Below are 13761 nucleotides of genomic sequence, written 5' to 3' on the forward strand. Positions count from 1 at the left end.
ACTTCTCTGGGCCCGAGATCATCTAAGATGGACTGATGCAAAGTGGAAAGGTATTCTGTGGTCTGACGAGTCCACATTTCAAATTATATTTGGAAACCGAGGACATGGTGTCCTCCGGAACAAAGAGGAAAATAACCATCCGGATTGTTATAGGCGCAAAGTTCAAAAGCCGGCATCTGTGATGGTATGTCAACCAATCAAGAGCAAGACCTCTGACACCATACCTCTGCACTTTGTTTTAAAGTCATGTGTGATCCATGGTGTCAAAGGCCATGCTCAGGTCAATAAAAACACCAACAGCAAATTCCTTCTTGTCAATGGCAGTGGCTACCATGAATTGATTAACGTTGAAGTTGAAAAACTTATTGGGGTGTTACCATTTAGTGGTCAGTTTTACGGATTATGTACTGTACTGTGCAATCTACTAATACAAGTCTCAATCAATCAATCCAAAACCTCCTCAACTAGTTCCATCACTGCCATGGAAGTGGACCTGTTAGATCCAAAACCGCATTGGTGTTCACTTAGAAAGTGATGTCACAAAACCGTCTAATCTTGATACAAATTATTTTTCAAGGACTTTTGAAAATTGTGAGAGTAAAGTGACTCCACTTTGTGTTTAGACGTGGGCCTCCGTGTGACGTCCACGCACACCTTTCACATCAGCCCTAATAGTCCCCAGATGGCCGCGTGCAGACCTTCATGGAGGCCAAACACCTTATATGGACTTTTTTAGAAGGCGATAAGTTAAAGATGAAGAATGTCAGCTGTGACCCGCCTGCTTGTTTCCAGGCAATGATGAGCAAGAAGGCGATGTGGCGCCTCGCTCCTTCCACACACTTCATTAGACAAAACCCGTTTCCATATGAGTTGGGAAATTGTGTTAGATGTAAATATAAACGGAATACAATGATTTGCAAATCCTTTTCAACCCATATTCAGTTGAATGCACTACAAAGACAAGATATTTGATGTTCAAACTCATAAACTTTATTTTTTTTTGCAAATAATAATTAACTTAGAATTTCATGGCTGCAACCCGTGCCAAAGTAGTTGGGAAAGGGCATGTTCATCACTGTGTTACATCACCTTTTCTTTTAACAACACTCAATAAACGTTTGGGAACTGAGGAAACTAATTGTTGAAGCTTTGAAAGTCGAATTCTTTCCTATTTTTGTTTTATGTAGAGCTTCAGTCGTTCAACAACGTTTGTACATAAACTACTGGACGTCTCCTACAGTACACAATAATTATGGTTCAAGAAAATTTGTGAATTTTTCCCCAGAAATTAAAGTTGTAATGAAAACATTATTTTTTTTAAGTTTGGTCCGAAGTCATGAAAATGTTAAAACATTTTTTAAAAAGTAATAAATTAACATTTGTATGTTATATGCGCCACACATTATCGATGGGAGACAGGTCTGGACTGCAGGCGGGCCAGCAAAGTACCCGCACTCTTTTCTTACGAAGCCACGCTGTTATAACACTAGTCTTGCTGAAATAAACAGGGGCGTCCATGATAACGTTGCTTGGATGGCAACATATGTTGCTCCAAAACCTGTATGGACCATTCAGCATTAATGGTGCCTTCACAGATGTGTAAGTTACCCATGCCTTGGGCACTAATACACCCCCATACCATCACAGATGCTGGCTTTTGAACTTTGAGCCTATAACAATCCGGATGGTTATTTTCCTCTTTGTTCTGGAGGACACCACATCCACAGTTTCCATATATTATTTGAAATGTGGACTCGTCAGACCACAGAGCACTTTTCCACTTTGCATCAGTCCATCTTAGCTGAGCTCGGGCGCAGCAAAGCCGGCGGCGTTCCTGGGTGTTGTTGATAAATGGCTTTCGCTTTGCATAGTAGATTATTTGTTTACCTTTACCTCATCTTTTTTGTAAGGGGCGCTGGAAGCCGGCAGACCCGTCAGCGATCCTGTTCTGTCTCCCTGTAATGTTTGTCTAAACTTGAATGGGATTGTGCTGAAAATTTCAACTTTCCTGAAGGAACTCTCCTGACGGAATAAATAAAGTACTATCTAATCTAATCTAATCTAGAGTTTTAACTTGCATTTACAGATGTAGCGACCAACTGTAGTTACTGACAGTGGTTTTATGAAGTGTTCCTGAGCCCATGTGGTGATATTCTTTACACACTGATGTCGGTTTTTGATGCAGTACCGCCTGAGGGATCAAAAGTCCGTAATATCATGGCTTACGTGCAGTGATTTCTCCAGATTCTCTGAACCTTTTGCTGATTTTACGGACCGTAGATGGTAAAATCCCTAAATTCCTTGCAATAGCTCGTTGAGAAATGTTGTTCTAAAACTGTTCGACAATTAGCTTACAAATCGTTGACCCTCACCCCATCCTTGTTTGTGAATTACTTAGCATTTCATGGAAGCTGCTTTTATACCCAATCATGGCACCCACCTGTTCCCAATTAGTCTGCACACCTGTGGGATGTTCCATATAAGTGTTTGATGAGCATTCCTCAACTTTATTAGTTTTTATCGCCACCTTTCCCAACTTTTTTGTCACGTGTTGCTGGCATCAAATTCGAAAGTTAATGATTATTTGCAGAAAAAAATTGTTTTTATGAGTTTGAACATCAAATATGTTGTTTTTGTAGCATATTCAACTGAATATGGGTTGAAAAGGATTTGCAAATCATTGTATTCCGTTTATATTTACATCAAACACAATTTCCCAACTCATATGGAAACGGGGTTTGTATATATTACGACCACATCTGGATACATTTCAGTCAGTATAGCATGAAGCGTACGTGGAGCGTATGGAACAGATTAATTCCCAGCACCTGCATGACTGTGATGCATATTCTGGAAGTACATTCCTCCATTTACGCTGTCAGAGGCAGTAAAGTCAACGTCGGCCCGCAGACACGATCCCGCCTCACAAGACCGCAAGTTAGGATCGATTCCACGCCCCAACGCCGTTTGACTGACTGAACCCTGCCCAGATGCCAAGGTCAACACCACCACCACCCTTCTTCTTCTTCTTCTTTGCCGCCGCAGCTCTACGTGCAAGCCAGGCTGCAGGCCAAGTGGGCTCGCCTCCTCCGGCCCACCATCCAGTTCTTCTTGGTGGCCTTCGCCGTCTACGTGGGCTACACGAGAGTCTCCGACTACAAGCACCACTGGAGCGACGTGCTGATGGGGCTGCTGCAGGGGGCGCTGGTCGCCGCGCTCAACGTGAGTTCTCGCACGCCTTTTCTCACTTAAAGCTGCCATCGGGAATAACCCTTCCTTCAAAATAAGAGCGTATAGTAAGGAGAATCACATCAGGGTCGTGGGTTGTTAATATTTGTGTGTGTTGACGGTGGAGCAGCCAGGACACCGCTCACGTTGTTTCACGTAACACTTTTATTAGGGCCCGAAGTCCTATTGGGACAGAGGACCTTATTGTATCTGTAAGGTTTTATTATTATTATTATTATACCGCCGCCTCTTTGAGCTGTAATTTGACCCCCTTAACATGCTTCAAAACGCACTAAAATTTACACATCAGGTCTGCCAAAAATTGCCATCTAATTAAAAAAAATAAAAAATGAAAAAAATAAAAGACCTAAGGGGAATATTTCTGACTGTAGACAGGAAGTGAGTGACTTGTTGCAGCTGTGACTGACACTTACTGGAACACCTCTTATGCACATTCCTCACTAGGAGAATCTGTGTGTGTGTGTGTGTGTGTGTGTGTGTGTGTGTGTGTGTGTGTGTGTGTGTGTGTGTGTGTGTGTGTGTGTGTGTGTGTTTTTGGAGGTTCATGTGTGTGTCTGTGTATTTTTGGAGGTGCGAGCAAGTGTGTGTGTGTGTGTGTGTGTGTGTGTGTGTGTGCGTGTGTGTGAGTATTTTTGGAGGTGTGTGCATGTGTGTGTACGTGTGTGTGAGTATTTTTGGAGGTGTGTGCATGTGTGTGTGCGTGTGTGTGAGTATTTTTGGATTGTGCGTGCGTGCGTGCGTGTGTGTGTGTGTGTGCGCGCGTGCGTGCGTGTGTATTTTTGGAGGTGCGTGCAAGTGTGTGTGTGTGTGTGCGTGTGTGTGAGTATTTTTGGAGGTGCGAGCAAGTGTGTGTGTGTGTGTGCGTGTGTGTGAGTATTTTTGGAGGTGTGTGTGTGTGTGTGTGTCCGTGTATTTTTGGAAGTGCGAGCAAGTGTGTGTGTGTGTGTGCGTGTGTGTGAGTATTTTTGGAGGTGTGTGCATGTGTGTGTGCGTGTGTGTGAGTATTTTCTGAGGTGTGTGCATGTGTGTGTGCGTGTGTGTAAGTATTTTTGGAGGTGCGTGCGTGCGTGCGTGCGTGCGTGTGTGTGTGTGTGTGTGTGTGTGTGCGCGTGCGTGCGTGTGTGTATTTTTGGAGGTGCGTGCGTGTGTACGTGTGTATTTTTGGAGGTGCGTGTGTATGTGTGTATTTTTGGAGGTGCATGTGTGCGTGCGTGTGTGTGTGTTTTTGGAGGTGCGTGCGTGTGTATTTTTGGAGGTGCGTGCGTGTGTATGTGTGTATTTTTGGAGGTGCATGTGTGCGTGCGTGTGTGTGTGTTTTTGGAGGTGCGTGTGTGCGTGCGTGTGTGTGTGTTTTTGGACGTGCGTGTGTGCGTGCACATATGGGTGCGTGTGTCTGTGTGTGCGCGCGTGTGAGTATTTTTGGAGGTGCGTGCATGTGTGTGTGTGTGTGTGTGCGCGTGCGTGCGTGTATTTTTGGAGGTGCGTGTGTGTGCGCGTGCGTGCGTGTATTTTTGGAGGTGCGTGTGTGTGTATGTGTGTATTTTTGGAGGTGCGTGTGTGTATTTTTGGAGGTGCGTGCGTGTGTATGTGTGTATTTTTGGAGGTGCATGTGTGCGTGCGTGTGTGTGTGTTTTTGGAGGTGCGTGTGTGTGCGTGCACATGTGGGTGTGTGTGTGGGTGTGCGTGCGTGTGTCTGTGTGTGCGTGCGTGTGTCTGTGTGCGTGCGTGTGAGTATTTTTGGAGGTGTGTGCATGTGTGTGTGCGTGTGTGTAAGTATTTTTGGAGGTGCGTGCGTGCGTGCGTGCGTGTGTGTGTGTGTGTGTGTGTGCGCGTGCGTGCGTGTGTGTATTTTTGGAGGTGCGTGCGTGTGTACGTGTGTATTTTTGGAGGTGCGTGTGTATGTGTGTATTTTTGGAGGTGCATGTGTGCGTGCGTGTGTGTGTGTTTTTGGAGGTGCGTGCGTGTGTCTGTGTGTGTTTTTGGAGGTGCATGTGTGCGTGCGTGTGTGTGTGTTTTTGGAGGTGCATGTGTGCGTGCGTGTGTGTGTGTTTTTGGACATGCGTGTGTGCGTGCACATATGGGTGTGTGTGGGTGCGTGTGTCTGTGTGTGCGCGCGTGTGAGTATTTTTGGAGGTGCGTGCATGTGTGTGTGTGTGTGCGCGTGCGTGCGTGTATTTTTGGAGGTGTGTGTGTGTGTGCGTGTGCGTGCGTGTATTTTGGGAGGTGCGTGTGTGTGTATGTGTGTATTTTTGGAGGTGCGTGTGTGTATTTTTGGAGGTGCGTGCGTGTGTATGTGTGTATTTTTGGAGGTGCATGTGTGCGTGCGTGTGTGTGTGTTTTTGGAGGTGCGTGTGTGTGCGTGCACATGTGGGTGTGTGTGTGGGTGTGCGTGCGTGTGTCTGTGTGTGCATGCGTGTGTCTGTGTGCGTGCGTGTGAGTATTTTTGGAGGTGTGTGCATGTGTGTGTGCGTGTGTGTAAGTATTTTTGGAGGTGCGTGCGTGCGTGCGTGCGTGTGTGTGAGTGTGCGCGTGCGTGCGTGTGTGTATTTTTGGAGGTGCGTGCCTGTGTACGTGTGTATTTTTGGAGGTGCGTGCCTGTGTACGTGTGTATTTTTGGAGGTGCGTGCGTGCGTGCGTGCGTGTGTGTGTGTGTGCGCGTGCGTGCGTGTGTGTATTTTTGGAGGTGCGTGCCTGTGTACGTGTGTATTTTTGGAGGTGCGTGTGTATGTGTGTATTTTTGGAGGTGCGTGCATGTGTGTGTGTGTGTGCGCGTGCGTGCGTGTATTTTTGGAGGTGCGTGTGTGTGCGCGTGCGTGCGTGTATTTTTGGAGGTGCGTGTGTGTGTATGTGTGTATTTTTGGAGGTGCGTGTGTGTATTTTTGGAGGTGCGTGCGTGCGTGCGTGTGTTTATTTTTGAAGGTGTATGCGCGTGCGTGTGTGCGCGTGTGTGTGTTTATTTTTGGAGGTGCATGCGCGTGTGTATGTACGTGTGTGTGCGTGCATTTGTGTGTGTGTATTTTTGGAGGTGCATGCATGTGTGTGCGTGTGTATGTGTGTGTTTGTGCGTGCGTGCGTGTGTTTGTGTTTGTGTTTGTGTGTAGTAGTCATACTTCTTCATCCACACCAATGTGTTTGACCCAAGTCTCCTACACCCCTCGCCCCCCTCCCTTTCCCCATCCATCAGGTGCGCTTCGTGTCAGACTTCTTCAAGAAGCGTCCTCCACGCCGCAACAAGCAGGAGCGCGGCGAGAGCGAGGAGGCGGAGAGGAAAGCCAGCCTTCAGTTTGTGGACTCTGAGCACGCCAACCATTACAACTCTCACCCCGTGTGATGATGGCACCACACCTCCCACACACACACCTGTGTGATGATGGCGCCACACCTCCCACACACACACCTGTGTGATGATGGCGCCACACCTCCCACACACACACCTGTGTGATGATGGCGCCACACCTCCCACACACACACCTGTGTGATGGTGTCACACCTCCCACACACACACCTGTGTGATGGCGCCACACCTCCCACACACACCTGTGTGAACTACGCCCACTTTTACCCCCTTCAAGTCCAGCCAGACCCAGACTCTTTGGCTCGTGGTTCTCCTTCCTCCATCTTCCCCACTACCACTAGACCCACACTGCACCTCCTCCTCCTCCTCGGGAACGCAGGAAACAAAGATGGCCGAGGTGGAGGCCACAAGATGACTCCCAAGACGCTGTGGCGCTACGTCGCAAAAGTTTCTCTTCACTTCCATTTATACCGGCACTTTTTTTTTTTTTTTTTTTTTCCTTCGGCCGGAAGGAAAACTTTTCAGCTCAGCTCGGACACTTCATTAGGTACACCTGCGCACGCCGACGGGATCAACACACGCGACAATTCTGCTTTTACAAAGCGATGACAAAAATCATCTATTTTTGATTGAATCCTGGTTTGTTTGTGACTATTCTTAATTGATTCAAAAGGGCAATAATTAATAATAATTTAAAGGCCTACTGAAATGAGATTTTCTTATTTAAACGGGGATAGCAGGTCCATTCTATGTGTCATACTTGATCATTTTGCGATATTGCCATATTTTTGCTGAAAGGATTTAGTAGAGAACATCGACGATAAAGTTTGCAACTTTTGGTCGCTAATAAAAAAGCCTTGCCTGTACCGGAAGTAGCAGACGATGTGCGTGTGATGTCACGGGTTGTAGAGCTCCTCACATCCTCACATTGTTTACAATCATGGCCACCAGCAGCGAGAGCGATTCGGACCGAGAAAGCGACGATTTCCCCATTAATTTGGGCGAGGATGAAAGATTCGTGGATGAGGAAAGTGAGAGTGAAGGACTAGAAAAAGAAAGAAAAGACAGGGCCGTGTGAGCGATTCAGATGTTATTAAACACATTTACTAGGATAATTCTGGAAAATCCCTTATCTGCTTATTGTGTTACTGGTGTTTTAGTGAGATTATATGGTCGTACCTCAAAGTCGGAGGGGTGTGGTGACCGCCAGTGTCTCTGAGGGAAGCCACGTTTCTCAACCAGTGCCACCCACACTGGTTTAAAAATATAACTTAGATATTGGGTTTCACTATGTAAAACGCTTTGAGTCACTAGAGAAAAGCGCTATATAAATAGAATTCACTTCACTTCAACAAGGCGAAGCGAAGGCAGCCGTTGGGGCTGGGCTGAGATTTTAATTTTTTTTCCCCCTCCTCCACGGTGGAAGCATCCCACGTTCAGGGGCGGCCGGTCGGAGGTAGCAAGAGAGTCCGCAGCCGCCTCTTTGACAGGTGCACAATGAACGACACAAGCTCTCCGCTCATGTCTACGGTAAGATCCGACTTATTACCACAATTTTCTCACCGAAACCGGCGTGGTAGGGAACTTTGTTCGCTTCACCTTCATTTTTCGGGAATGTAAACAAAGAAACACCGGCTGTGTTTGTGTTGCTAAAGGCAGCCACAATACACAGCTTTCCACCAACAGCATTCTTCTTTGACGTCTCCATTATTAGTTGAAAAAAATTGCAAAAGATTCAGCAACACAGATGTCCAAAATACTGTGTAATTATGCGATGAAAAGAGACAACTTTTAGCCTTAAGTGGTGCTGGGCTAATATGTCCTGAAATGAGATTTTCTGATTTAAACGGGGATAGCAGGTCCATTCTATGTGTCATACTTGATCATTTCGCGATATTGCCATATTTTTGCTGAAAGGATTTAGTAGAGAACATCCACGATAAAGTTCGCAACTTTTGGTCGCTAATAAAAAAGCCTTGCCTGTACCGGAAGTAGAAGCCAATGTGCACGTGACGTCACCGGTGTGAGGGCTCGTCACATCCTCACATTTTTTACAATCATGGCCACCAGCAGCTAGAGTGATTCGGACCGAGAAAGCGACGATTTTCCCAATAATTTGAGCAAGGATGAAAGAGTCGTGGATGAGGAAAGTTAGAGTGAAGCACTAAAAATATATATATATATATAATAATAATAATAAAAGGCGACGGCTCCAGACGGCGGCAGTGTGAGCGTTTCAGATGTAATTAGACACATTTACTAGGATAATTCTGGAAAATCCCTTATCTGATTATTATGTTAATAGTATTTTAGTGAGATTATAAAGTCATACCTGAAAGTCGGATGGCTGCAGTGAACGCCAGTGTCTCTGAGAGAAGCCGAGGAGCCAAGATCACAGCTGCCTTTTTGAGCTGCAGGATGAGGCCGCGTAATCCACTCAATTCTCCGGTAAGAGCCGACTTAATATCACAATTTTCCCATCCAAAAACTTGCTAGTTGACGTAGAGAAACATGTTCGCTTGACCGCTCTTTGTTTAAGCTTCACAACAAACAAAGAAACACCGGCTGTGTTTTGGTTGCGAAAGGCAGCTGCAATCCACCGCTTTCCACCAACAGCATTCTTCTTTGACGTCTCCATTATTAATTGAACAAATTGCAAAAGATTCAGTAACACAGATGTCCAGAATACTGTGTAATTATGCGAGAAAAGCAGACTACTTTTAGCTACAATCCGTCACGTCACGCGCACACGTCATCATTCCGCGACGTTTTCAACAAGATACTTTGCGGGAAATTTAAAATTGCAATTTAGTAAACTAAAGCGGCCGTATTGCCATGTGTTGCAATGTTAATATTTCATCATTGATATATAAACTATCAGACTGCGTGGTCGCTAGTAATGGCTTTCAGTAGGCCTTTAAGTCATCTTAATTCACTTCACATCTCATGACACACTATATGTATTTAATATGGCTTTTAATTTTTGGCGGCTCCAGACGGATTTGTTTTTGTATTTTTGCTCCAACGTGGCTCTTTCAACATTTTGGGTTGCTGACCCCTGGTATAGGAGGTCACTTTAAAATGTATTCACTTTTTTTTTTTTTTTTCATTCATCCAGATTCAAAATTCATTCATAGTTTTCAAAAATCGATTAAAAATGTATTTTTAATACATTTTCACATTTAAAAAAAAATACTTGTTTTTCTTCTAACATTTTTAGACCATCTCCATATAACCAGAAATACCTGTTTTGAAAAAGTCCCATTATAATTATTCATTATTATACCAAATAACACGTTTTGTTTGTAAAATGGCTCGTGAATGGAATAGTTTGGTAGCCAAAGAGTCCGAGTCACTATACAGTTCTACGTCTACATCAGGGGTGTCCAAAGTGCGGCCCGGGGGCCACTTGTGGCCCGCAGCTAATCATTTCCCGGCCCTCCACACATTCTGCAAAAATTGCAAAATTGATAGTATTGCAAAAATAAAAACATTTTAAAAAAGTGGAATAAGGTGAAATCTAATAAGGAAAAGTGGCAATGTTGACACAAAGCTGCCATGCAGGCATTTTTTTTTGTTCCATTTGTCTTTCTTTTTTTTTTTCCATTGCTCAAAAAAAAAGGACAAAAAATCTATGTAATACTGAATTATTACTTAAAAATTATCACTTTGAAAAATTTTGCATATGTTGTGGGGTTGCCATATAAAAACAACATTTTGACAAAAGAGCATAAAACAAACCAAATAATAGTTCAAACTTAAAATCGACGGATATATCGGAAGTTGAGCTTGAAATTTAAGTGTTAAAAGTAAAAAAAACAACTAATAAAAATGCATCACTTTATGAGTGGGGAACTTTTCAGATCTCAAATATTTTTAGTAGGATTTTATTTAACTTTTGACTGTGATTACTCAAAAATATTAAATCATTAAAATCAATGGTGTCCTGCATTATTGATCTTTGAGGGCTTTAATTGATAAATAAAGGAACTCTCCTGAAGGAATCAATAAAGTACTATCCATCTATCTAAATACTGAATATTTCAGTTTTACTATAAAAAAACAAAGTTGTCTTTGACAGAAAAGGCATAAAACCTTATTTGTTTTACTTTATATCAACCTCAAGTTGACACAGAGATTTACTGTAAGCATTAAATTAAAAAAAATAACAATAATTTGACTTATTTTTAACATTTTAGTGACTGAAACCCTCTATGCTCCCCAGGAGCCCTAAGGATAAAAAAAAAAAATCCATATATTTTGTTATGGTTTGAAAATGAAAAATATCAAAATGGCCCCCTTAAATTTTTCCATGTCTTTGTGGAAAAAGTTTGGACACCCCTGGTCTACATCAACAACACAAGCAGTAAGCAGCAGCCCAGATGTCACACCTTTTTATAGCGCATACTGACATTTAGTCAATTTTTTTTTTTTTAACTGCACCCGGGGGTTGCCTACGGCCGCAGAGGTATTATAGTCAGCATGTGTACGTCCACAATGAGTTGTGTTTAATACAGAGTTGTGAGTTGGAGGTAAGAACGTGGCTTCCTGGCAGACTGCGTACCACTAGCACCACCTCGCCAGGTCCACTTCAACAATCCTGGGGAAATTCTCTTCTTTTTTTTTTACTATACCGGGAGAGATGAATTTAATTTATTGTAAAAATGTGTTTGTATTGTGCAATCACCCTGCTTGCCACTTTGAGCCGCACGGACGCTCCCCGTGAGAATGCTGCGAAGGATGAGTGTGTTTGTAGCAGGGGTCACCAACCTTTTTGAAACCAAGAGTACTTCTTGGGTACTGATTAATGCAAAGGGCTACCAGTTTGATACACACTTTAAAAAATTGCCAGAAATAGCCAATTTGCTCAATTTACCTTTAATAAATAAATCTATATATATAAAAAGAATGGGGATTTCAGTTTGTCATTCCGTCGTACATTTTTTTTCCTTTTACGGAAGGTTTTTTGTAGAGAATAAATGATGAAAAAAACACTTAATTGATCGGTTTAAAAGAGGAGAAAACTTGAAAAAAATGTAAATACAATTTTGAAACATAGTTTATCTTCAATTTCAACTCTTTAAAAGTCAAAATTCAACCGAAAAAAAGAAGAGAAAAACTAGCCAATTCGATTTTTTTTTTTAAATAATAAAAAAAGAATTTATGGAACATGATTAGTGATTTTTCCTGATTAAGATTAATTTTGAAATTTTGATGACATGTTTTAAATAAGTTAAAATCCAATCTGCACTTTGTTAGAATATATAACAAATTGGACCAAGCTATATTTCTAACAAAGACAAATCATTATTTCTTCTAGATTTTCCAGAACAAAAATTGTCCAGGGTGTACCCTGCCTTCCGCCCGATTGTAGCTGAGATAGGCGCCAGCGTCCCCCGCAACCCCAAAAAGGGAATAAGCGGTAGAAAATGGATGGATGGATGGAAAAATGTTAAAAGTAATTCAAAAGACTTTGAAATAACATTTAAATTTGATTCTACAGATTTTCTAGATTTTTGAATTTTAATCATAAGTTTCAAGAAATATTTCACAAATATTCTTCGTCGGAAAAAAAGAAGCTTAAAAATGAAGAATTTAATTAAAATGTATTAATTATTCTTTACCATAAAAAAAATAAATTTACCTGAACATTGATTTAAATTGTCAGGAAAGAAGAGGAAGGAATTTAAAAGGTAAAAAGATATATGTGTTTAAAAATCCTAAAACCATTTTTAAGGTTGTATTTTTTTCCTCTTAAATTGTTTTTCTGAAAGTTATAAGAAACAAAGCAAAAAAATAAATTAATTTATTTAAACAAGTGAAAACCAAGTCTTTAAAATATTTTCTTGGATTTTCAAATTCTGTTTGAGTTTTGTCCCTCTTAGAATTTAAAATGTCGAGCAAAGCGAGACCAGCCTGCTAGTAAATAAATACAATTTAAAAAATAGAGGCAGCTCACTGGTAAGTGCTGCTATTTGAGTTATTTTTAGAACAGGCCAGCAGGCGACTCATCTGGTCCTTACGGGCGACCTGGTGCCCGCGGGCACCGCGTTGGTGGCCCCTGCTTTATATATACATATATATATATATATATATATTCTTGGTGATGATGTTCCACGTCGCACGTGGACGCCAGATGTCCTCCGCCATGCTGACATTGTTGCTCCGGAGCAGACGACAGGTCCGACACAGACCGGAGCCGGTGTGCTTTTGACATGTCTTTGTTTGCAATAGAAGTATAAACATTAGGCGAGCACTAAAAGCAACAAGCAGGTGTGGAGCCCAACATTTAGCAAGAGTTGATGTACGTGTACAGAATGTACAGTATGTTATGTTTTATTGCAGGTACTTTCACCTTGTAACATTCTTCTGCTTTCCTTTTAAAGTTGTGTTTTAATAAATATGTCATCTGCATTCACTTCTGCTGTTTTGTTTTTATTGTACATACCCCGTTTCCATATAAGATTGGAAAATTGTGTTAGATGTAAATATAAACGGAATACAATGATTTGCAAATCCTTTTCAACCCATATTCAGTTGAATATGCTACAAAGACAGCATATTTGATGTTCAAACTCATAAACTTTATTTTTTTTTGCAAATAATAATTAACTTAGAATTTCATGGCTGCAACCCGTGCCAAAGTAGTTGTGAAAGGGCATGTTCACCACTGTGTTACATCACCTTTTCTTTTAACAACACCCAAAAAACGTTTGGGAACTGAGGAAACTAATTGTTGAAGCTTTGAAAGTGGAATTCTTTCCCATTCTTGCTTGATATAGAGCTTAAGTTGTTCTACAACGTTTGTACATAAACTACTGGACGTCTCCGACAGTACACAATAATTATGGTGCAAGAAAATATGTGAATTTTTCCCCAGAAAATAAAGTTGTAATGAAAACATTTATTTTTTTCAAGTTTGGTCCTGGGTCATGAAAATATTAAAAAAAAATAAAAAGTAATAAATTAACATTTGTATTTTTTTAGTCAATGCTTAAAATGTGTAGATATATTGTGGGTCTATCTGTTGATGTAAAGTTATTCATTCAATTTGTTTATGTTATATGCCCTTTTAAAAAAAAACTTTTTCAACATAAAAACGGTAAATATGCTATATTTTCCCCTGAAAAAATGTCAAAGTGTATTATTTGATGTGAAGTAATTGGCGCTTTAAGTTGGTCACTATTTCATAACATTAATTTTAATTCGGGCATTTT

General features: G+C 41.7%; 1 protein-coding gene across 2 annotated transcripts in view; it reads left to right on the top strand.

Annotated features, from left to right (window-relative positions):
* The window catches only part of plpp2b (phospholipid phosphatase 2b), an 82600-nt gene extending 69638 nt beyond the window's left edge, over window positions 1-12962 (top strand). For both annotated transcript variants that reach the window (XM_061883190.1, XM_061883191.1), the window contains 2 exons: window positions 3046-3222; window positions 6434-12962. In XM_061883190.1, coding sequence (XP_061739174.1) covers window positions 3046-3222; window positions 6434-6580 — 324 coding nt within the window. In that variant the 3' untranslated portion in view covers window positions 6581-12962. The remainder of the gene's footprint in view (window positions 1-3045; window positions 3223-6433) is intronic.
* The last annotated feature ends 799 nt before the right edge of the window (window positions 12963-13761 follow it).

The sequence above is a fragment of the Nerophis ophidion genome, linkage group LG22 (genome assembly GCF_033978795.1).
Source record: "Nerophis ophidion isolate RoL-2023_Sa linkage group LG22, RoL_Noph_v1.0, whole genome shotgun sequence".
NCBI lineage: Eukaryota > Metazoa > Chordata > Actinopteri > Syngnathiformes > Syngnathidae > Nerophis > Nerophis ophidion.